The sequence below is a fragment of the Sebastes fasciatus genome, chromosome 23, assembly GCF_043250625.1.
Source record: "Sebastes fasciatus isolate fSebFas1 chromosome 23, fSebFas1.pri, whole genome shotgun sequence".
NCBI lineage: Eukaryota > Metazoa > Chordata > Actinopteri > Perciformes > Sebastidae > Sebastes > Sebastes fasciatus.
The window spans coordinates 12494917-12520911 of record NC_133817.1 but is presented as its reverse complement, the minus strand read 5'-3'; the positions used below and the strand labels follow the sequence as shown (position 1 = coordinate 12520911).

General features: G+C 39.7%; 1 protein-coding gene across 3 annotated transcripts in view; it reads left to right on the top strand.

Annotated features, from left to right (window-relative positions):
• Positions 1–25995, top strand: part of LOC141762241 (liprin-beta-1-like) — an 88893-nt gene that overhangs the window by 20386 nt on the left and 42512 nt on the right. For 2 of the 3 annotated variants that reach the window (XM_074626258.1, XM_074626256.1), the window contains exon 2: positions 11428–11504. The exons of the other annotated variant lie outside the window; for it this stretch is intronic. In XM_074626258.1, coding sequence (XP_074482359.1) covers positions 11482–11504 — 23 coding nt within the window. In that variant the 5' untranslated portion in view covers positions 11428–11481. The remainder of the gene's footprint in view (positions 1–11427; positions 11505–25995) is intronic. 3 annotated transcript variants of the gene reach the window in all.

The following is a 25995-nucleotide window of genomic DNA, read 5'->3' as shown; positions in this document are numbered from 1 at the left end:
TAACAGTTTAATGACACCCTGGCTTGCCCCCGTAGCACGCTCCCTGAAAAGACTGTTATGTGTTAATTATTCTCACAACACTTGAAGCCGCTGAAGCTGGGATTTGTTGTCAGTGAGAGTGCCATTGGGCAGATTTAAAAGCCTCTGCAACTTGACAAGGGATTATTTCCTTATGTTTAAACAATCAAGAGAGAGGTGCCTCCGCGCTCATTATATTTTTTGAAATGAGACGACACTGAGCTGTTTAAACAACAAACAACTGAAGGAGTAAAGTGCTCAGTCTCAAGCAGTTGTGGAAGTATGAAAATTAAATAGCTTTTATACAACAAGATTATGAAAATGACACATTTTACAACGTGCTGTGGACTAAACAAAAAATTAAAATAGGACGTGCACTCAAACGATGATGTGAAGCTCCCTATAAAGCTCTGTAAAGCTACAGATTCGGGTGATAATTCTCTGTAGATTCATCACTACGAGCGACCCCTTTCACATGGTTTTCACATTGCCGTGATACTTTGTTAATATAAAAATATAGATTATAGCCGCTGTAAGCATGGGAACACGGGCAAGTGTAATGTGAAGTGATCTTATAGTGTCATGGCCAGTGCTGGAAAGTACATTTACTTAAGTACTGTACTTAAAGCTGCTATGAGGAACTTTCATATTGTGTTGATTTTTGGCGGTCCCTGTGGACAAAAGCGGTAGTGATTCCGAGTACCAGAGTCCCTTTAGAAAACCTCTCATTTTACTGCAGCAGTGTCTGACATGCAGAACCAGGTCTGCTCCATGTAGACCTGGTTCTGGTTCTCCCGTGCCTCCCTTCCCTCCAGTGGGCCCAGTAATACGGCATTTTAATGAAAGGAGCCATTCTGCATAATGAGTACTTTTACTTTTGTTACTTAAAAGTACTTTTACTCGAGTAACATTTTGAAGTCAGGAGAAAGTAAGAGTGTTTATTCCACCACTGGTCATGGCCCGTTGTATTAAAACACAAGCTATATGATCGAAACGGTCTGTTCACTCCATGAAGTTCAGCTGTAAACGAATCGACACACAAATTCACCAATTATCTTGCAAAAAAAGAATGAAAATGCATTTAATAGCCTCCTGTTAATGAGAGAAAAGTCTGATTTGCGGTTAACCTGTTAAAAAGACATCGTCGATTCCCCTCATGGAGCGGGTCTGATTTAATCACGGATTACCTAATGGCTCTTTGGTTTAATTAGGCCATTTAAAGGTTAACTGCCAGGCCTGCACCCACATCCACAACCGGCTTTCACCGCCGTGCTCCCTCTGCTCCAGTCCTTCCAGCTCCACCTGTGCACACACACTCCATATCAAACACACACCGTATCAAAGACAGGATTCAATTAAATAGTTTAAACTGATGCAATAAATCGTTGTAGTCGAGCTCCTTTTTCTTTTTTACTCGATCATTCATTAACTACAAGATATTTCTAGCATGCAACTATGCAGCTTTGCATCTATGACATAGGAGAAAGCCATATTTTATACTCCATGTGATGTTTATATACTTTTCTTTGTATATTGTCTTTTATCTCTTTTATGTTTTTGTTGCATGTATTTCTGTTACCACGAGAATAGCTCAATGGGCAAACTGCCTATTTTTTTTTTACCAAAATGTTATAATATATATAACATAATTAACTTTCATGAACTGAAAACACACTGTGAAAGGGTTAAAGTTGTACGATGACAACACGGACAACTCCCAGACCAGACAACGCCGTGGTAGAGACCTGTCAATCACAAGGTAGCCCCGCCCTAAAGCATCCCCTGCTTTATGGTCTATTTGACTCTAAATGGGACCATCATTTACTAAATGAACATCATGCTGTATTGAAGAAGACTTGAAACTAGCGACTGAGACCATAAACTCATGTTTACAATGTTTACTGAGGTAATAAATCAAGTGAGAAGTAGTAGTAGTCATTTCTCATAGACTTCTATACAATTTAAGGCACTTCCACATTGGCTTCACTTTTCAGACCCACAGGTTGCCCACTGGGAAAAAAACTACATGGTTGGGCTTAAAACTACAATGTTTGTAAAGTGAAAATGAAACTGAACGCTGTGAACAAGGGACGCAAATGAACAGCTGATTGTAAAGTGAAAGTGAAACCTGGATGAAAGCCTTGTTTGCTGGGCTCATACAACTCCCCTTCCACCTGCCGTTAGTGTCTATTCGCTCTTTAAACTACGTCACCACAGCACTTTCTCTGAGCGTTTACTGTTGCCCCCCGGTGCGTCTCATACAGACGCTAAAGGGTGCCTTGTGCGGTGGTATCACATGCCGACAGCCTTGACAAAGCCTCAGTATTTGACACCCTGGGAATGAGAACGGGCTGGTTGCAACTAACATTCAGTCAGCGCCGGGAGTCACAGCAGGCTGGTGGATCGATGGGTCTAACCTGTGTAACGACTGCAACTAAAAGTTTGCTGATCCATCGGGGAGTAAGGGAAATCCCATGTGACCAGACCCCTGGTTGGTGATGGGGTTTGCACTGGCTGAATTTGTGTTACTACAGCTCCGCTAACTGAAGGTTTGTCTCCTGTCTCCTCCTGTTGAAGTAGTCTTCTGGTAGTGGGGAGGACTTTCTTGTTTCTGCTACTTTGGATTTAATCCAATAAACATACTATCAAAACGTAAATGGACTGTACAGCCCCTGGTCAGTGGCACTGTAAACACAAAGATGGCTAACGTAGACCGACACCACACGTGAAGATTATGAGATAGCAGTGTTATTTTGACTCTCAGAGATTCAGTTTGGTCGAATTTTGCGTATTCTCGCCCTGCTGTTTTGTTTTAACCGATGACTTTAAATGTAGATTGTATGGACCCAGTAGTAGAGGTAAAATGCTGCCCCCTATTTGTTTTGAGTATGTGTCCAGGTATTACACATTGCACCTTTAATGCAGCTTTTTAAGCTCGAGGACAACATTTAAAAAGATAACCTTCAAGCATCCTGCTTGCCTTATTGTTAATGTGCATACCACATAACTACTAGTTGTTTCCTGTCTCTCTCTACACTGTTGACTATCAGATAAAGGCAAAGTGGCAAAAAATATTAATAATAATTATAAGAAATTAAACTTCTTGGCTAACTCATTTACAGTTTTCCAGTTGATCGACGTACATTGTCCCTCACAAATAAACTAATAACTGGCTTTATGTTCAAACCTTATGGTGCTCCGTTCTATAATAAACCCCAGAATGAATCCTTTAGGTGTCAATCTTCCAATCTCTTTAGCTCTGTTTCACACTGCAGTGCACACACACACCCTCTCACCAACAGAAGTATACCCCGAGGGTAAGCGCTGACTGATCACGCTGAGAGCGCCTCACTGGGATGTTCGGAACAATTACCTCTGCCTCGCTGCCACTCAGGACCCCTCAGGTGAAGTCATTATCTTAACCAGAGGCTGCTCACTACAGTCACAATTAATTCACATTAACAGTAGAGCTTGGGCCACCAGGGCCATCTGGATGCATGGCTCCAATTATACTCATTACTGGACAAGGAAAGGTCCTCGAAATCTGGACTTTCTTTTATTATTTCTGCAGCTATAAAGTAAAAGCACTTTTGGGAGGCTGCTTTGCAAAAGGAAAGGTGGTGCGGTTGGTGTATAATCTTCTAACTCAGAGGAGTAATTTGCTTCATTTGGTACTTCAAAACCTCTTAAGACTGTGAGGGGGGTTTAGGTGTTATACATTAGCTTCAGTATTTTCTTTCATACAATGCTAAGTACCCACCGACTGCACTAAACCTGTAAATCCAACTTTCAGATCAGCAGCGTCGAGAAGACTATGTTCTCTTGCAACAGGAACACATATCTTGTATCCCATGTGGTTCTAACCCCGACCACTGACTGTAATGACAAGATGGTCATTCATTTTCTCATGTTCAATTATTAAATAGCTGCACGGGAGATTTGACACTGATAGACTCTCTTTCTCTCTTCCATCTTGTCCTTTTTGTTGTTGATCTCAGCATGAAGACGAAACCTTAAAGGGGACGTATCGTGCTCATTTCCAGGTTCATACTGGGTTTCTACTAGAACATGTTTACATGTTCAAAAAACACACATACTCATCTACTCATATACTGTCTGTCTGAATATACCTGTACCAGAATCAAACGGGTTCCCTCGACACAAAAGCCAATGGGATTTCTCCATTGAGTTTTGGATTATTGCAGAAAATAAGCTCTGTGGCAAACAAAAGTTTATGATACTTACACGTTTTGTTCAGCAAGATAATCTCCACAAATGAACACAACTTTTATGATTTTTGAAGTGTGAATGCAATCATCAGAAGTAAAAAGCTATAAATGAACTATGCCACAGTATACACAACAAGGATGTAAAGGTGGACGAATCGGCGTGATGGCGTTTAGTAGTCTGATTTATCCACTTGTTGGCCACCACCTTTCACACAAAAACTTAAAAATTCACGAGCAGGATATTACCGACATATTTTATATCGAAGGACAAAATGTTGTTCTTCAAAAAAAAATGCAATCCCCAGAGGTTAAAACGCTAACGTAGATCGGCTGGATGTTTAAATAGGCAGCGTTCTTCCTCAGGACCTGGGATAAACTTTATTATTCATTTCCTTCAGAGACGTTACCAGATATAGAACTTCTTATGATTAAGAGGATATAATAAAGATATTCACAGGCACTAAATGCAGCGGTATAATATTGTACCATGTTTTATTCTATGCAATATCTTTGTGTTGAGTGTCTTAATCAGCTTTTCTGTTCCCTGTACTTTGTGATTTTTCTTATTCTCGTGTGTTCAGATCAAGAGCATTACAAGGACACGCTGAATGCATCAGGAATTATTGCAGCCTTGCTTTGCTTTTAATCTTCTCAGACTGATTTCCCCTTTTACTGTATATTCAGTTAGACATGGCAAGTCTGACCCGAGGACGCTGTCATCATGATAATCAATGTTCCGTCTGCAGTCGCATCTGCCTGATTAAAGGCACTGCAGCGGGGATGGTATCAGCGAGGCATTTGACGAAGTTAGCAGTGGCTATTCAAGTGTCTTTCACTCAGCCTGATTGTCAGAAACAAAGAGCGTTGTGTTCCCTGCAGCTTTCCTGAGTTCTGAAAGGAAAAAGAACATGAAGACTTCATGCACTTCAGTTTGTTTCATCACTATATTTACCATCAAAACTTTGGCTGACGAGAGATTCATTTGCGGTCATTTACGAGAAACCACATGCTCTTCCCACTCACACCCAGACAGAAGTGTGTGCTTTGCATCTAATGTATTCTCTTTCAAATTAACGAATCAATAACTGGTTGGCCATGCTTTCACTGCTGCCAGGAGATGGGAATGAAACATGTTGCTGTATAATTCATGGCATTTGATTTTTTTTTTTCTTCCTTCCTCACATTGATGATTCAATTTTCACCTCCCGCTACTCTTTCACCCTGGACTCTCTCCAAATATCACTCCTGAGGAAACCAGAGCTGCATTTGAATACTGTGTAACATAAATTATTGATTTGTAGTAAAAGGTGCAAAAGCAGATATCTCCCTCTATTTTCTGTTTTTATGGTCATTTCCACTCCTCTGTCCAGAGATTACTCCAGTTCAGACATCCACATTTCAGTGGTGTTGATTGAGCTGTTGTCATGGTTACCTGGATGTTCGATAGATACCGGGATGGACCGGAGAGACACTCCCCCACTTCTCACAGAGCTATAATTAAACACAATATAGAGGAAACCGCGGCGTTAATCTCTCTCGCATTTGTAGGTATTGCAGGGATGTGAAGAGAACACGTGTCAGCAGACTCGACAAACTCTTCAGTGTGATCCACTGGAGAATAAACCGATGGCACGCTAAGACGAATGGCGTGATGATGATAACCTCACATCAGTCAAAACAGTGGCATTAATTGTTCCCCCTTTTTTTTTAAGGCAGCCTGTGACATTTTTCCTAAACCTAACTAAGAGGATTTGTTGCATCAACCTAAGTGAGTGGTTTTGTTGCCTCAAACTAACAGCAGGCGTTCTCGTTTTTGTTGATGTCTCAGACATTGTGTGGAATAAGATTTGATCAGTTTGGTTAAATATTGATGCTCTGACTTTCTAACTTTACATAACATTGGATACAAGATGACGCAAGAATGTCATGATTTTTTTTTTTTAATTATGATGTTATGAAGTCACATCGCAGACATTTTAGAAGATAAACGACTTGAGCAGATAATCCCAAAAAAAGAAATGACAATAACTTGTTCATTTGATCGATGCGAGCGTGTGCTCTTCCCCCTAATAGCTGGGAACAAATCTCATGAGAGGAGAGCAGACGAGACAGGAACACATAATCCCCTATAAAGTCACAAGGTCTCGGCGACTTTATTAGAATCCTGAGGTACATTTGACAGAAATCGACAGCGCAGACACCCAAACAAACAGGGCTGGAGAGCTACTTGCAACTTCATTGTCGATCTACTCTGACAACCCCCGACGAGAACTGGATGACCTATTCTTAAACCCTCGCCCTCGCACAAAATACAACTGTGAATGAAGCTTCCTTTGAAGGACTCTTCTTCTTCTTCAGCATGTGTTTTTTTTATTAATAAAAGACAAGGCCAAGATGCACCGTGGCGGTTACATAAGAGTTGACACGGGCTGTGTGATGTAACACCTGTTGTGCAAAGTGCAGCACCTACTGTGATGGACTCACACAATGTGAAAATCATCTCAGAAAAATAACACCACAAGTCCTATAACAGGAGTGTTTGATTGATTAAAGCTTAGCTTATGGAGTCTGGAGTACGCCTCGGTAATGATTACAGACTTTTTCTGTTTTTAATCAATTAATAAATTGAACACTTTTTAAAGTGCCGTAACTTAGTTGATTTAATTTGCGTTTAAATCATGAATTCAGTTAATTAAAAAAATTTAAAAAATGCAATGTAAAGATCATTAAGTTTGCAATTAATATTCTTTTTTCACAATAGCCCAGTGAAGTAAAAACAGTCCCCACCAACAACAACAAAAAAAACATTTAAATCATTCGAGCAAATGACAATAATGTATAACAAAAACTATAAATGCTATTTAAACCTCTGTAATGTACAAAAAATAAATAATAGTTACAAAGCCGGGGGAGGGGGGTTATATTCCATGAAAAAACTCAGAATTTCAGAGATTAAGAAGATTTACTAACCCTACTTTATTGATCCCAGAGGGGAAATTTAATTAAAGTCGTTAATCTACGAGAAAAAAACATGGATATTCTCCTAGATTAAAGAGGAAAATTTACGAGAAAAAACTCACAAATTTGCAAGATAATAAAATCATAAATTTACAAAAAGAAAACTTGGAAAAATATTGGAGCGCAAAACTGTGGTTTTGCCAGCCACCCTCTGACTTCCTAAAGTAGTGTTATTATTGTAAGGATGGAAGGAAGGTCCTGAAAGATACATATACATGTTTTCTTCCATTTTCTTTCCGTGTTCTTGAATGAACATAAGTAAATATTAATATTGTAGAAGTTACAGGAAAGCAGAGACTTCTTCTATGACTTTATATTTCGGCTGTCAAAGTTAACTCGATAATAACGTGTTAACGCAAATTTGTTTTGACATCACTAATTCTTTTAACGTATTAACGCTACTTGCGATTTTAGGTTGTAGTGGGCTCAGTTTTAAAGCTAGAGTGAAGATACTGGTATCATATGAAACTAGAAAACCTAAGGAATCCATTGGTACCAAGCTATAAGCTGGTATGTCTTACTAGCTTGTCGTGAAGGAGGTTAAATAACGCTCCAAACTTACGCTAAATTGTGGTGAGGAAAAACTGACGTGGCCAGTTTTAAAGGGGTCCCTTGACCTCTGACCTCAAGATTTGTGAATGACAATGGGTGCTATGGGTACCTATGAGTCTCCCCTTTACAGACATGCCCACTTTATGATAATCACATGCAGTTTGGGGCAAGTCATAGTCAAGTCAGCACACTGACACACTGACAGCTGTTGTTGCCTGTTGGGCTGCAGTTTGCAGTGTTATGATTTGAGCATATTTTTGACCTAATATGCCGTCGCAGTATTGTGACTCTGGTTCAAATTATTTTTAGCTAACTGTATAGATACCAGATTTTTCTGGTCAAGACGTCTCGCTATTAAATACTGAAACTCCAGACTCCATATTTGCATCACCTGTTGATTCTTTCTTGCCTCAAACACACAGAGAGTTTGTGAAACAACCTGACAAAGGGCACCCTTGATTAAACCAGCATCCTGTCTTGCCTCTGGCTCGGGCCTCCTGCAGACAGGCGATGATGTTATCTGGCTGTCTGTACGCTCTGTATGGGTGAGCTGCAGGGATAGCGTGTCTATAGGGAGAAACAGCTCATCAGCACATCACCTGGGACAAAAGGCCAAAGCAGGAGGCAGGGATAATACTGTTGTGCAATCACAGCTAACAGAGACGCGCTTCAGTCTTGGTCTATCTCCTTTTTATCGGACTGCATTATCAGACTGGGGTTAATGGTTTTGGCGAATGGACAGGGCAGGGTAGTGAATACCAGCGATCTGAGTTGTCAGGTTCTTCTTTATTTCACTTTCAGGCTTCTAGGGGGCCGAGGTGGTGGTGCAGATTAGATAACTGTCCAATTTTCATTTTCTGTTTTTTGAAAGGAATTTAAATTCCTTTTTCAGGACCAACTCCAATTTACCAATACTCCTATTCATATTTTTATGTGCCCGCACCAGCGCCGTGGCCAGAGGTATCATGTTTTTGGGTTGTCCGTCCGTACATCTGTATGTCATTCTTGTGAACGTGATATCTCAGGAAGTTGCATGGGAGTGGTTGTGTGTGTACGTGCTTGTGTGCGTTCGATTTCTTCAAATTTGGCTCAAACGTCCACCTGGACTCAAGGATGAACTGATTCGATTTTGGTGGTCAAAGGTCACTGTGACCTCACAGAACACGTTTTTGGCCATAATTCAAGAATTCAGATGTTAATTATCAGAGGTGGGACCAAGTCATTGTTTTGCAAGTCATAAGTCTTTGCACTCAAGTTCCAAGTCCTGAACTTTGAGTTTTGAGTCCTAAACAAATCATTATGCGCTCTTCACCAAATGTAATACCATTTACATGTTTTGCATACTGCAATTCGTTTCTTGTTGACCACTGCGTAGTTTTTGTATGCAAGCCAAATTATCTTTGGTATAATTCTTTCCAACTGGCACTCAGTAACATTAGTTCTTCATGGTTTCTGCTGCAACTTCATTGGATGCTGTGGGATTGGTTTAGAGTAAGCAGATCGGTGGAATAAAGTATCAACTTGCTGGGAATGAATAGCGTTAATATTAGTTAATTCAGGAAATGAAGGGAAATTAATTGATTCGTGGCACACTTTTTAAATAACATACTTTTTAATCTTTGGGCTTGGGGGAAGGTATCAAGTATTTCTAAGTCAGTTTTTCAGCCAATTTGAGTTGCAAGTAATTTTTCATATATCAAGTTGAGTCCAAGTCATGTGACCACACCTCTGCTAATTATGACAATGTCACACAAATGTCTAATGGGATAAAATGATGACATTTTGGAAAGACATGGATATAAACTGCAGCTTGACTGTTTTGGCGGAGGCATACAACCGTGAGGCGGTATTTCTAGTTGTAAATTTGGTAAGTCTTCACGGCTTGGCCAACAATGCAACTATCATCTAACTTGTTGAATCAGAAAAAGTCGACTTCATTGAGCTGCGCCCCACACAGTTATGTGTGAATATGGAAAAAGAGTGAATGATACTCTTTTTTCCATTGTGTAAAGTAATGTTCTGTCCCCAAAAACTGTGAAAAGAAAAGTAAATACAGGGTTTTTCTGTGATATGTAATTTCTTACTTGAAAAGGTACAAAAAGTACATTAAGATCAATGGCCACCTCCATTGTTGGTGCAAATGGTAGGCTATGAAATGTCAGTCAAGCCCACAAGCTTTCAAGTGCGGTCCCCCCTGTAAGAGGTCCATTACGCCTTTGAGAGCAGGTCTACCTGCTCATTAATGTGAACAGTGGATTGACCTGACCGCACACATGAACAAAAAGTCCATCTGTGGAGAAAAATACCCACTTTATTTCACGTTCTTACTCTCTGAAATCAAATGTGTTCACCTCAAGTGTGCACAGGTCACATTTAGAGACAGATTGTAGTTTCTACTTGGCAGATCTGTGGTCGTTTGCAGATGAGTTAATGGCATCCGTGGCTCCTCTGAGGCTCCTGTGGAGAGGGTGGGCACTTGAGAGATTTTCTGTGTCAATAGTAACACTCACTGTGGGTGAAGAGAGGTTTCATAGACTGAAGGTTCCCGTATTGGCCTGAGTCCTGGCAGAATATTCCACTAGAAACACTGCAAACTGTAGTGGATGAAACAAGGTAATAAAGTTTATTGACAGCTGGATCTTTAAGCTGATTATTAAAAAAAATTCAACCTCAGGCTGTTCTCATACACCGTTCAGAGCTATACCTACAAAAAGTTAATGCACTATAATTCATATAATATTCACTAAATAATTTAATATGTAATCCACGCAATGGTGACCCAAGAAGTGTAAAGAACGACAAACGTTGCATATGGAGGACGTCGGGGTTGATGGGTCAAAAAACATCTGACTTTCCCCCAGGAGGCTGGTGTTTGTACCACCGTGTGAAACCAGAAGTCAACATTGATTTATTTGTCACGTCACTTCTGTTCTTAAGTTACACCACCTCCAAAGTTATTTTAACCACAATCTTTCCCTAAACCTAACTAAGTAGTTTTGTTGCCTAAACCTAACCCAAGTCAATCTTTTTGTAAACCAAACTAAGTAGTTTTGTTGCCTAAAATTAACTAAGTAGTTTTTTTTGCCTATACCTAACAAGTAGATCTTTACCTAAACCTATAAGTAGTTTTGTTGCCTAAACCTAATCCAAGGCAATCTTTTCATAAACCTATAAGTAGCTTTGTTGCCGAAACTTACCTAAGTAGTTTTATTGCCTAAACCAAACCCAAGTAGATCTTTTCGTAAACCTAACCAAGGAGTTTTGTTGCTTAAACATAATCAAGTTGTTTCCTGTGAAGTCGTAAGTTTATTTTGAAAAGACTGCAGCGGAAATTGACACGTGCGTCACGTGTTGCTGGACATTCGTAGGAAAACACACAAAAAATGAGGAATAACTTTTCGTAAGATATCATACAAACCGCTGTATGAGGATACATTACCTTGTTTAACTTAAAATGGCCATAAATCCGTCTGTGAACATATTTCTACGTCCCTCAAACTCAGTTGTATGCCTTCTAGGATTATGGTGGGGTTTTCTTTGCCAGTAAAGTTATAAAAAATGGACTTGGGGAGTAAAAGGTTTGTCTTGAATATAATTGTTTCTCTTCCAGATCGTTCTGTCTCTCTGGGTCTGAATACAGATGTCACTCTGCGACTCCGACTAAATGCTTCCTTTGAATTTGCCTCAGTAAGTGCTCCTCGCCTCAAAACCTCTGCAGCATTTCTGTGTGGTAATAACTAAAATGATGGATTCAAAATGGCCTTTTTGATTACTTTTCCGCCATCAGTACACACTGCTGCACACGGCGTGTCATAAAATGGGCAGAAATGTCATTTGAAGCCTTGCCTGCACGTGTGAGAGATCATGCCTTCTTGTCAGATAGGTATGCAGAGCTATCAATTAAATATCTCATTAAATTTTTAATACGGCCCAGGGCAGGGATCCACAGAGGATCAAGACATTTACTCCCCCTCATTAACCATTCAAAATGACAATGTCTTTGCTTCTGGCCTCCATAGTTGGACCTAGAAATAACCACCGGCATGGACAAATTCTCATATTGTAATGTACAACACACACTATAGATAGAACTTTACTTTTCCTTTACTTTTGACTTTGAGAAGAGTTATCTTGACTCACTCAGACTTACAGAAGCCGTGCCATCTGGAAGAGGCACTGCAATAGAATTAAAAACCTCTCCAGTATCAGTTTTCATTTTAAGCATCTTGTTATTTTGACCCTGATAAATTTAATTAAACCGTCACATTATTCTGCCTGCACACACTGGTGGATTATTGCAAACCTGTAGCTGTTGGCTTCTCATGGATGCTTTTTACTCTTTCTGATCCAGTCCATCGTGACTCTGGCTGCTGCACTGGCAAACATTCAATTTTGGTCAAAGTACAGCCTGAACTGACGTAGGTTTCTGCATGGTGACGCTGCTACATGTACAGTATATATACATCCTTATAGTCAGTGTATTAACGTCACATACAGTAACTTAGATGGCGGTCAGCATGCTCCCAGTTTGGAGAAGCAGACAGAGGCACTGGCACTGAAGCTAAGCAATATACTGCTGTGTGGACGCCACGCTAGTTCAGATCAGAAAGTCACAAAATAACACAAACAAACCGATCAATGCAGCGGTAGACCATCAACTCCTGTGTTCTCGGAGGTAAAATTACTGTTTTTGTGAATGGAGTCTGGTGGCTTTGAAGAGAGCGATATAACAGCTTCTGTTCCCCATCAGACAAGACTGTCTGATGCCGAGGTAAAGCGGTAGAAATATTCTAAATATAGTGTAAACTTAACCTGTTATTGATTTTTTTTAGGTGGCTAAAATACGTTTTTCTGCTGCTCCCGTCCACAGCCGCTTTACTTTGACGACCCTTTCCGACGGGGAACTGAAGCCGTTATACCGCTCTCTTCAAAACCACCAGACTACATTCGCAAAAACACTAATTTTACTTTGCATAACGCAGGAGTATATACACAACCCCACTTCAAAAAATTTGAATTTGTACATGTATGCATGCTCTGAGAGTTTTTCCTTGTCCCTACTGAAAGAGCTGTCTTTGCCACATTTGTGTGGGCGTGCTTGTTGTGTTGTACTCACTTACACGCCGACATGTTTGAGAAGCTTTCCCTGAATTGTTCTGGATTAATGTTTTCATTATCAAGAGCTGTCGCTTTTAATTTTGACAGCATGAGTGCAACATGCTGTCAGCTTGTATGAATATGTTTACATGATTTATCTTCTTTTTATAGCCAAATTATACATTTTGCACTGTTGCATGTGGTAAATAGCGTTAGACCAGCCAATGAGCAGAGTCTGGCTCAAGAGTTATTGCTCCGTTATAGCTTTGTGTTGTGTACACCAGCTGTCTGTTGGCTGCTGTTAATCAGGACGGACCTGCAAAGGGAAACTGCAAGATTTTACATTCACTCCAGTTTCAGGGCTTTATTAGTAAAAACTGAGACAGACATTCATGCAATAAAAACCCAACCCAAACACTCAGTGTACTTAATGCATAGTGAAAGTAAGTATGCCTAAAGTACTCAGTAAAATGCCAATTTAGTTCCAATAATAAATATATCCAAGTGCACAGCACAGTGTTCCCAGCGTACAGAAGTCAAGCTGAATAAATGCATAAATTACCTTTCTAAAGTGCCTCACATAAAATGCATTTTTATAAGCAGTTTAAAGAAACGTGTATGCTACATAAGTGATTATCTCAAAGGTCAGAAACTGGCAAGGGATACTGTAGGTGTTGAATAGGCGAGAAGTTCTGCATACTTCCCTCCTGAGGGAAACATTTTGATTGCAGGGTGATAGCAGTCCGACCATACTGGCGGTGGTGAGTGGAAGCACTGGAAGATGCACTGTTTATATTTCTTTATGCATTTCTGCCTCATTATGCAAATGAGGGGTCAAATTAAAACAGAAATATCAATATATCACATTATCAAATAATTAATGCCTACATTTATTTTTAATATTATTTCTGCTACATTTAATGACATATATTTATTTTTAATTACATTTATTTATTTATTGAGTCATTAATTTATTTATTCATTTGTATTTGATTTTGGCAAGTTCCGTCCTCCATAGTCAAGTACTTTGAATGTAAACACTCGCTCATATTGTGCACTTTGCTACTGTTTTTTATGAGCCATATTGAAGACAAATTTCCATTTCCTTAAAAAAACAAAAACCTCCTCACTCATTAAATATGTGGTCTTTGCTATATGATGTAACACGACTGCTCATCTTCCCTGAAGCTTAAAATGCCCATTTTCATCAAAATCGAATAATTTCTTCTGACGTTAGCGGAGGCGCTCTTTATTTGAGGCAAAGCAGACGCTTCCGACGCTGTGGAATACCCTGTCTTGTAAAGTGAAATCTAATTCTTGTGAATCATAGTAAAGGGAGGGAGACCGTTAATACTCTCTATTGTACGACTGTTGATGGATAATCGTTTCCCTCTTTATCCGTGTAAAATTCATCACCGTTCATCTCCTTGGTTTTAATCAATGTCACTGTAATTTCTTTAGACTGCATTAGACTGCGTATAGACGCGTTAACCTCACCCCTGAATGTCGTTTTATTTCCCATCAACGCCGTTTCATCTGTGAAGTGGAAAGGTGAAAAGGTACAACCTCGGAGACCTCTCCACTAGAGTTTGAATACAAACACGCCTGATGAGAATACATACAAACACTTTGGTGAGATTTAATGGTAATTTGTGTGTTTATGTTCCTAGATCCTCCCCCCCTCCTCTCCCATCCCTTCATATGTCTGTGCTTCATTACTCCTCATCTCCACTAACCTTTAAATACAGATGCATTCCACCCCTCCCGGCTAGCTGGGTGGTTCTCCTGCTGCCTTAAAGGTTAATAGATTTCCCGCCCCTCCTTGTGCGGCGAAGCACACCGGGATTGGAGTCATGGTCATATCGCATGCGCGTCAAATTTGTCCAATTGAGACATGCAGTGGAAAGCAGGATGTGTTTGACAGGAATTTGACTGCACCCTTCTCTTAGATTGACCTGTAAAGATTTATGTAAAGATTTTGACCTAATTTACACAACATACTGCACTAAGACACGCTGCATTTGCTACCCAAAGCACCATCCAGTGTGCGCTATATTTCACAAGGAATAAGCTTCAAACTGTGTGGTTTGGTTAGTGGGCAGGTTGGTGGTAGCCTTATTGGTTGGTAACCATGAAGGGACCCCCACTGCTCACCCATACAGGCAGGAGAACACACGCCACAGAGAGAAGAAAGAAAAAGGATTCAGCTATTGGAAAGGGCAAGGCGAGAACCGATGGGGGCAAATTGATTTCTCTCAGGGAGACAGCAGCGCTGATGATCATGCATCGTATGTTGTGTTACATAAGCGTCTTGCCACAGCTAAAGGGAATGACAGAAGTAAACAGCACATAATTCTGAACACAAGCAATCGGTAGTGACAGGGTCGGAGACATGGGGCCACTGGAAACCGGGGGGGGGATTTCTGCACTGGAAAGTCTCACCATTAAACCGTTCTCCGTGGTATGATTGTCTCACATCACTGACGGCTTGTTAGCCGCGAGATGCAACATGACAGACAAAATCAATACTGGTTAGGCTTTCAAATGGTTCTAAACTGACAATATTTGGGGGTGACAGCTGTATTCAGGGGTAATTTTGACATGCATTTTCATTCAAGGTAGTCATTTTTAAAATGTAATTTCCAGATTTTAGTCAGCAATAATCATAGATTGTATATAAGAACCCATTGGTTTATGGACTGCCGTTTTGAAGCCTCGAGTTTGGCATTTTGGCCTTCACCATCTTGGATTTTTGCAACCAAAAGTGACACAAGAAGGTGGAGCTAGGTGCAACCAAATGCTTAACAAGACATTTCTAGGTTGCAATTAACTTTCATGAACTGAAAACACACTGTGAAAGGGTTAAAGTTCTAAGATGAAAACACGGACAACTCCCAGACCGGACAACGCCGTGGTAGCGACCTGTCAATCAAGGTAGCCACGCCCTAAAGCATCCCCTGCTTTATGGTCTATTTGACTCTAAATGGGACCATAGTTTACTAAATGAACATCATGCTGTATTGAAGAAAATTTGAAACTAGCGATTGAGACCATAAACTCATGTTTACAATGTTTACTGAGGTAATAAATCAAGTGAGAAGTAGGCTCATTCTCTCATAGACTTCTATACAATCAGACTTCTTTTTGCAACCAGAGGAGTCGCCACCTGCTGGCTGTTAGAAAGAATGAAAGTTTAAGGCACTTCAGCATTGCCCACTGGCAATAATGCATTATCAAACATCCCTCGTTGAACGACTCCTGTTGTTGAAACATGAATACGTGAGGTGAAAAACAAAAGTACCTGAAAATGACTTTAATACATATTTGATGAGACCTACAGACAGGATGATGGAGGATATTCATCATCATTAAACCATAATTTAGTACAACAGTCCAGAAATTGTATCCTGACAGGATGAGAGAAACAATCATCGTAATGATGATGATGATGATGATGATGATATACTGGGTTTACAGTGGCATTTTAAAGATTTTTTTTATAGTATCTTTATCTTTATCGTCTTATTATAAATACTCAATGTGGTTTACTTGTTTCCCTTCCTTCTACACACATCTTGTTTCAGCTGTCACGCAGTAACTGTGTGTGCAGTGCATCTTTCTAAAACATTAGTTGAATTTTTGTATGCTATTTTTTTTATATATATATATATATATATGTGTCCAACATTTTGCTATAACATTAAGGTTATAAGATATTTCTTATCTTCTTTAAGAGATGTCACACAGCACTTAAAACTAGCTGAAGTTAGGTTTATACTTTGTGGCACTGCCGACAAATTTGAGAAAATGCTTAAATCTAAACTTTAAATCTCCTCATATGTAATTTGCAGACCTACAGTCCTTGTCATTATTTTTGGATACACCGCATCAATGATTGACGCATTGAATTCTTCATTTATTCAACTTGAATAAAGCCCCCGCACACACACAATCCTCTGCCAATTAGTTATTCATTTTTTGTCCTTTTCGCTCTTTTGTTTGTATTATTTAACTATATGCTGTGTCACAGCACAAGTGGCACTGATAAAATAATTTGGTATTTGGTTTTGGTTGCCAGTCAACAAGGAAAGGATGCAGTCCTTACCTGAAGTGAACTCGGTTGCGGTAGGCGGATAACTGTTTTATATTTGTTTTAAAGGTCCTTCCATGGACGGGTATTGGAAATTAGCAGTATATATGCTGTGATACACTGCACTGGGAAATTGTCTATGTATATGTATTTGTCCCTATCAAATAAACATGAAATGAAATATTAACAGACATTCGTCTATTAGCTTTGAGGTACTTGCAAATCCCACACTGTTCCACGGTGTGTGGAGTTGCATGACACAAGAAGTGCTGGACATGATTCACACTTGTTGTCAGTCCCATTTATGCCATTTTTACTGAGCATATTACAACATTTAAAACCCACATGCCTCTTGTGATCACAGAAGAGGACTTATTATCAGATCAGGATCACAGATTCAAAGCTTTAGGTGAGCAGGAAGTGTTGAAAGCACTCAGTCCATGCATTTTTTTATTAAAAACTGACTCATGAGTCATCAAACTGTTGAATACACTTCCGTTTTTTTGATGTTTTAACGCTCTTGTTCTTGTGTCAGGAACATTCACATCACTGTTAGACCATTTGGCTGTGACAAAGTTGGCGACGAAGACGCGGAGTGCGCTGCATCTCTGAAAAGCTTTTCTCTGCTCATAATCAAAATTGCTCACTGGCTAGAAAAGTGCTCATTGTACCCGTGTGCAGTGTTCTGTGCTTGATGCGTTTTTGTTTGGTCCTGGAAATCACTGTTTACCACTTGTCTGATTTTCAGCTTAATAAAGGAACGATCATAAAGTAATTATTAGTGCTGCTCAGTCACATTACAGATGTATTCATTTTCATGTTCAGTTGATAAGAGGTGGGTTACAAAATTGTTCATTTTGAATTAAAAAAGTTATATCTTTACAGCTTCTTTAAGTCTAGCACATTTGACTTTCATCGTGACTATATCTGCTTATGACAGTGATGAGAAAATGTACCTTGAACTGTTTTTTCTTTTTCGTTGTTTGCTTTCGTTTTATTTTGGGAGTTGGTATTTAGATTTATGTGTGTGTGTGTTTCTCTCCGGCTCTAAATCTGACCTTTTAATACCTTTTTTGAAGATGAAAAAAAAGTGGTTTCATCAGGTTTTAGAGCAACTTCTGTATAGTATTATCATTCGCCGTCTTGCCTCTCAGCACAGCATCAATCATAACTGTAATACTTAATGATAGATAATGATAAATTCTAAAAGTGAAAAAAGGTGAACACTGACTTAAACGCACAATGAGTATTTGTCAGTTGCGGTTTGTGAGCCCCTCCTCCCCTGCTCAACAAGGGTTATGGGGCATTCACACCAAACGCAAAGCGAACTTTTTGTGCGACGCGATTACATACAATGGCAATGCAAGAGGCAAATAGACGCGCTGGGTGACACAAATGGCGCACAGGACGCTGTTGAGCTGTTGGGCATCCAGAGCTGTGATAGTACATCATATTTGTACAGAGACCGGATGAAACTCTGTGTATAAATGTGGCGTCTCGCCTCGCTACATTTGCGGGTTTTTTTGGCGCTGTGTCCACCATTTTCATATCTTCCTCTCTGATGCGTGCTCACGATTTGGCACCTGCAGGTCGCCGCGTTTTTATAGAAGTTGATGCCCAGAATTGTCCCGAACACAGCAAAGCAAAACACCGCCACACACTTCTAGTGGGTCATTGAGAGGGAACATAGTTATTTAGTTAAATCCCACTCATTCTGCCTTTAGAAATGCCCTGGAATTGAATTTGATTTTCTTAATGTTTTATTGAACCAAAAGTTTAAGAGAATTAACTTTTGGACTGTAAATATTTGGATATCGAAAACTTGATTCATATCACTTTACAGTACATGAGCGGTGGTGGAAGAAGTGCTCAAATCCTTTACTTACAAAGCATCAATATAACAATTTAAAATACTTTATTTATTACAAATAAGTCCTGTCTTCAACGCCGTACTCAAGTAAAAGTACCGAAATACTCATTAGATAATAAAACTTTAATTCTAGAAGACAAAAAGGTGGCAGAAGGGCTGCATCCTCTCCTTTGTTGTCTCCTGCCAGCTGGACTCTTGAACAAATCCAGAGTGCTGCCAACAGGTCTGAGAACACAGTCGATACAATTACTGGATGTTCGCTCACTTCCCCTTTTTGTCCTTCCCAAATCCATCACAGCCTCTACCACCCAAACCTTTCATCGGACCTGAGAGCACATTTTGACGGACAGGCAGCCAGTTGTCAAGCTAATCAAGGTGTCCGTGAGGCGCGCTGCTGTCAGTGTGGTGCTGAAGCCGTGAGTGGAAATAATGAGCCCAGATCCAGTCTGTGACCCACAGCTAATGCCGCAATCCCCCTGCCCTTCTCCTACCTACACAAACGTCAGTGTCAACAAACAAGTATACTTCCCGCAACATCTCGCTATTTCTCCTTCATGTATAATTGCTAATGAAGTAGCTTTGGAGATTACTAGTCGCCAGGGAAGCCCAGTAAGCCATTACATTATTGAGGTTAGGGGGTAATTGCAAGTGTGTTAAAATATGACAGAGTACATGCACGACTTTGGCAGAATCCCATTAACAGAAGCGAAGCGAACATATCTGTGTTGACATGTCTGTAGCTTAGGTGAGATATATTTATGCCCTTCAGTTAGCTGCATGCACACCCAAGCAAATTAAGCAAATTAATGCATGAGCAGTGCAGGAGAAGATGAGGGGAAACCTGCAATTACAGTACAGTCAATACAAGAAATGAGAAGCAACTATATTGATTTTAAAAGCCTCTAAATGACATAATGATTTATACTATAAATAGAGGTTTTCAAAAAGGTTTCTTCTCTGAATTAAGATTATTTTAATGGAAGTTTTTATGATTCATTGGCCTTTTTTGCAATATCTTATTCATTTAGTATCTGTTCTGGAGCTTTCAACAGTAATTTTAGCTGTTAAAACTTTTTTTCAAGGCTTTTTTTTCCTGGCATTGTGCCTTTATTTGATAATGTCAGTAGAGCTACAGACAGGAAATGCAGGGAGAGAAAGAGAACATGCTGTCCTGCCGACATAAAGGTGCCAGATCAGAAAATGCACATACAGTATGTGTCATTTTGGAAAGAAATGAGAAGCTATTATGTAATTTTGCTACGAGAACTTGTTGCTTGTTTTGTAAAATAGAGCTCAGAGTTCAGGGTTTTGGCTGCGAAATCATTCACATTGCAGAGTGATAAGAATGATTAGAAATGTGCATTAGGATGAAGCATAGACAGCGAAAGAAACACTTCAAACAAAGACAAGACAGATATAGTACAGGCAGCTGAATACGATGTACTGAAATCCTCAAGCAAGAGAGGCACAGAACAGTGAAGTGCAGATTGAATCTTGCTAGACGAGGAGTTTCTTCTCTTCTGTGTGTGTGACTTACTGATGTCAGATGTGCGTGTGTGTGCCAGACATCAGGAAATGGAGTGCTGGAACTGAACTTTAAAGGTGTCTGGTCGGCTGAGTGTCCCTGGAATCAAAGTACAGGGTGTTACGTTTCATTCACAACTCAGACACACACAAAGAGAGGCAGGGGATGAGATGATATTTCTACAAAATTTCTCTAGGAATGTAGGCACCGTCCTCTGTGTTCATGTGTCGGTAACATCATGCGCACCAAGCTTACAGTACATGTCAAAGAAATCACACTTTAAAAGACAGGAATTTCCCATATTTTCACGTCAAAATCCTTTTACACTTGACATGAGAAACGATGGCTGGGTTAGTGACCACTGCAATAGTAAGCTCAGTGAGATGACAGCGAAATGCATCCAGCTGTCAGCAGTGACAGCTTCTGTAACATCTGGGGAAGCCGGTACAGGGGAAAAGTCAACAGCCAGAAAGTGTTGAAAATTCTTCAAAATACCACATGAAATGGCTTTTTGATATGCCATGCGTGGAATGTATCTGCTGTCTCAGTACTACAGCTGCTATAAAGGGAAAAGCCAAAGGGAGCTTCAGCAGGCGCTGACAGGGCCGCCACCCAATTGACGCAGTAAACCGGAGGCCGATCCTTAAAAGCATTATGGAGTGAAAGTGTTGCTGACCTCCGATCTGTGTGCCGGATGCTGCTGCTGCTACTAGCTATTAATATATAATGGAAGGATGAGATGACTCATTGGCTCAACCTTCGTCCATCAATACCACTAGATCGCAATGTACTATTACTTAAGAATCAGCAGCCAGGCAGTGCTACAGGCACTATGAATGACTTTTCACAGGTTAAGCTGCCTTTTTTTTCTAATTGTTGATTTAGAATTAACAATGTTATCATTATTATTTTGTATCAAATGTTAAATACTAATTTTGTATCTGAGTGTAATTAAAACCCCCAAAACAGTATTTAAATTCTACATGTTGTGTTATAAATAAGCATAGTGACCCAAACTTACTACAAAGACATGCTTAACGACTATAAATAGATGTAGAATGACCACAAAGAGTCACAACATGACCAAAACAGATGCAAAACAACAACAAAGGGATGCAAAATGACTGAAAATAGAACAAAAAAATACACATGACTACAAATGACCCCAAAGTTACTACAAAGACACACAAAACGACTAAAAACTGATGAAAAACCACCATTAAGACACACTAAATAAACAAAAACAGATGCAAAACAACTACAAAGGCATGCAAAATGACTGAAAATAGACAAAAACTACCAAAAAATACACATAATGACTACAAATGACCAAAAAGACTACAAAGAGATCCAAAGTTACTACAAAGACACACAAAACGACTAAAAACAGATGAAAAACCACGACAAAAAGATACGAAACGACTAAAAACATACACATTACGACTACGAACGACCCAAAATGACTACAAAGAGGCCAAAAGTTACTACAGAACCACGCAAAACGACTACAAATAGATGTAAAATGACCACAAAGAGCCAGGACACGACCAGAAATAAAGATGCAAAATGGCTTAAAGTAGATTCTCTAAGACTTTTTGAGTTTCGGTATCTTGTTCTTATGTAGACGGCGTGGAGGTCCTCCTATATGTCTGTTCCCACAGGCCCATTATCTCATAATCCGTCCAGGCATTATATTAAGCCATGGTGGTAAAGAGAGCTGTTTAGCCACAAAGCAAGACTCAATTTATTCTTGACACTTACCTATTGACACAAACCTTGACTCTGACTGAAAATGCATACAAGCAGCATACAGAGGGCCACTGGGATTAGACTCTTCAGGGACCTATTACCCGTCACCGTCCCATGTGGCCTGAGAGTGGTGTTTGTGTTGCTCCATGAATATTTATGACAGTACAAGAGGGACTTCTGAGTTTTGCTGCTTCTGAAAGAACACTGCAACAAATGAGTGGATCCCTGAACATCAGTATAAAACCATAAGAAGAGCTTTCAGCTCAACATGTGGCCATCGAGATCTTGAACAATCCAAAACAGCACATGTAACTTGACAGATTACCTCTTGAGTCCTGTTTGAATGGTTGAAAAGAGCTGGTTTCACAGCTTTACAAGAAAAAATGAAACACCTCTTTTGAAAGAGAAGGTCTTACAATTTATAAAAACCACCACACAGGCTATCAGCAGGAATCATGCAGCATTTCTTTCAACACAGCGGTCCGGTTTTACTGGAGCAGGAGCGAGCTGTCTAGACGACGGCTGACCTTTCTGTTGCGATCAGTGTTTCGTTGGATTTCAAGGCTTTTTTTGGCTTGTTTGTGCATAACTGGTCACAAACCAGCTTTTTAAAAACAGGAAAGTTTAACTAATTAATAATGCATTCCATCATAATTATTTGATGAGGTCTATTTGCAGTCTTTTATCCAGCAGAAGATTGACATTGACAAAAAATATCTAATCTTTTGATGCAAGCCCTGCTCTTCAACCCTGAGAAAACTTGCTTCAGTGCACGACCCTGTTGTCTCAGTCAAGTGGGATTTTCGTACGTTAGTTTGTCTTGTGATGTCAGTGTCAAACACCTCCAGCGCTGCGTTTGAAACGCCTACAGTTGGTCTTTTTTCCTGGCTCCAATCCAGCACCACCTGCCCAGATTTCCTGAGGAGTGTTCTCTCTCCTGTCATCAACAACAACAACAACAACAGCAAAAATCACAGATCTATTGCAGCATTTCACATTTACAAACCTGCCCTCTCACATTTAGATTAGTCACTTCTCTGCAGGATACAGCAAGAAGAGAAAGTAATGTAAATCAAAGTGCAGACGAAGGACAGAAATAAAACACGACAATAGTGCAAAGGTGTTAGTTTCAAATACTGTTTGTCTGTGGTTGGGTCTGGGCACAGAGGATTTTGGCCTCTTCTTCAAGCTTCAAGTTGTCTCATGTAGCTTTGAAAGCTCTGATATATTAAAGTCCTGATTAACAGCAGCAGTTTGTCATTATGGTTAAAGCCGCAATCTGTAATGTGTTCACCATAAAATTAACAGCATCATAAAACCAACCCTTTCTTCTACAAAATTACGTTCCCATACAACTAAACTGCATTCTCAGTTACGTTTCAAGGGAAACATATTTTCTCTCACATTATGGTCGCAGTTTTAAACACATGGTTAACATTGAAAACTGAAACAAAACAAAAACGCAACTAAACTAGTTGGTTAGGGTTAGTTTAACAATAGATATAAAACACTGTTTTATCTTTAGTCATTTGATTTCGCAAGAACAGAACCTATAAGTTAACTTTTTCTAATTGTTCTAGTTGATGAACTGATTGATTTATTATTCATTCACTCATTATTTAGTCTTCAGTATAATCAGCGTAAAGCAAGGACAATATACAAGGCATTCTGCTGTTATGTTTTTAGTAACTTGGTATTGCAGAGGAGAACCTGTTTAAGAGGAAATATATTTCATACTGTCAAAGCTAATATTAGCTCTTTACCCCCCCTAGAAATGATGTAATATTATCACAATGTAAGGCAGTGGTGGTGTTTACTGTACACATGGGTTTATCCCTCGGAGAGAGCTTAGCCTGCAGGAGATTTAGAACAGAATTACCGAAGCAGGGACTCGGAAGAACGCCCACGCTTAACCAGTTGTTTAAATCTGGGGATTTTACAGACAACGATCAACACTTCATATTCAACCGAAGCAATTCAGGAGGAAGTGTAGTGGTAGAGATATTTATAATAGTGTCTCTCTGGAGTTTACAAGTAGGAACTCATACTTTGAGTCGTCGTACTTTTTGTAGTAGGATGTCGTAAATGTTCGAGCTCCGAGTTGTCTGGAACGCAGCATAAGTCCAATATTCACTCTTCCTTTTAGCTCTGTTTTTGGTCTCCACCATCTCCGGAGTGGCTCTTTAACAGCTAAATGCTCCATTATGTTCATCAGCTAGTTGTTAAGTTTGTCTGTCTGCTGTTTGGTGATGAGCACAGTTGGTTTTTAGAGCTTTTTCGCTGAAACCAGGTTGATGAGAGCAATGAGACTGAACCAAAACAGTAAAAATGTGAGCTGTTTTCATCCATTGTTAATATAAAAATATAGATTAAAGGAGCTTTAATCTGTCATATACATTTCTCCTTTCTATCGTCAGCCATGAAGTTACAGTTGCTTAAAGTATATTTGTTTTCTAACCGTTATATAATAAATACAATAGTCGGCATCAGTTGTTCTGGCAGAGTCAGGGTGGGCGAGTTTAATCGATTCTTCCATCTCAAAATATGTCATTCACCTTCAAGTACCCGTTCAAACTGTGTAATAACACACACAAATTGCAAGCACACACAATATGAAGTGTTTCGTGTTTTGAAGAAGGACAAATGTTCCAGGATGAGGCAGTAATGTGATCTCCTATAGTCAGACAGACAGCAGAGTGGAGGCTCAATATGAACATAATTACATTTATGACAGAAACTCTCCACATCTCATCAGTCAGCGGTGGAGGGAGCGGCCGGGCTGATCCGTTTTGTTGTGCGTCCACAGAGTGGAGTGGGGATATCACTTCATCCACTTGTAGCATATTAGGCTGCAGCTAATTGAATGAATTGGATAAGGTTTAAGCCACACAAGAGTCTACTCTCCACATCGCCCACTCACAGGGCTCATCTGTAATCACATCCTTTCCCAAGGTTTTCATATTAAATGTTTTGTCCTCTCTGATCACATCTTCATACAACTCTGTGTATTTATCTTATTATACACTCATTTAAGGAACCACATTAACGCAGATTCATTATATTTATCCTTCACGGTTTCAGTATTGTAGCCTTTAATTACTTCTTTTGCGGGAAGTAAACCGCAGAACTAAATCAACATTTGCTTCATGATCAGGGTGATTAATGTGCCCTGTATGTGATTACTGTTCATACTTTGCTAAATCCCACACCCTACTAAATCCCACACCCTTCTGGCACAGTCAACACAACAACATCCGATATCTTCATTCTTGATTCTCGTCCAAATCCATTATTCACACAGTATGATGTGGGTGTCCGTTTACTGGTACCAGTATGCAAACAAGCAGAAATAGAACAGCATGTGGGAAATAGCACTGAGCATATGCATCTTTTGATTCACGATTATTTACTCAGAGAGTAGAACACTGGAGGTTTGTTTACCAATCTGTGCTCACCATTAAGTTTAAACTTAGAAACATCAAACTTGTTGGCCAAGACAGTTTTATTAGATGCCAAATCAAGAAGAAGCTTTGGCAAGAGTGAAGTCTCAGAGTGAAGGCCACTCTGCCACCATACAAGACAAAACGTAATTGTTACTGTAGTTGTAAGTACACATCAGACAGGCTAGAAGCATGTGTGAATCTGTGAAAAAAAAAAAAAAAAGAAATACAAAGAAAAGAAAGAAGTCGAATCTTGACTGCCTCTCAGTGGGCAACCTCCAGATCTGAGAAGTGAAGCCAATGCAGAAGTGCCTTAAACTTGCATTCTTTCTAATAGCCAGCAGGGGGCGACTCCTCTGGTTGCAAAAAGAAGTTAGATTGTATAGAAGTCTATGAGAAAACGAGCC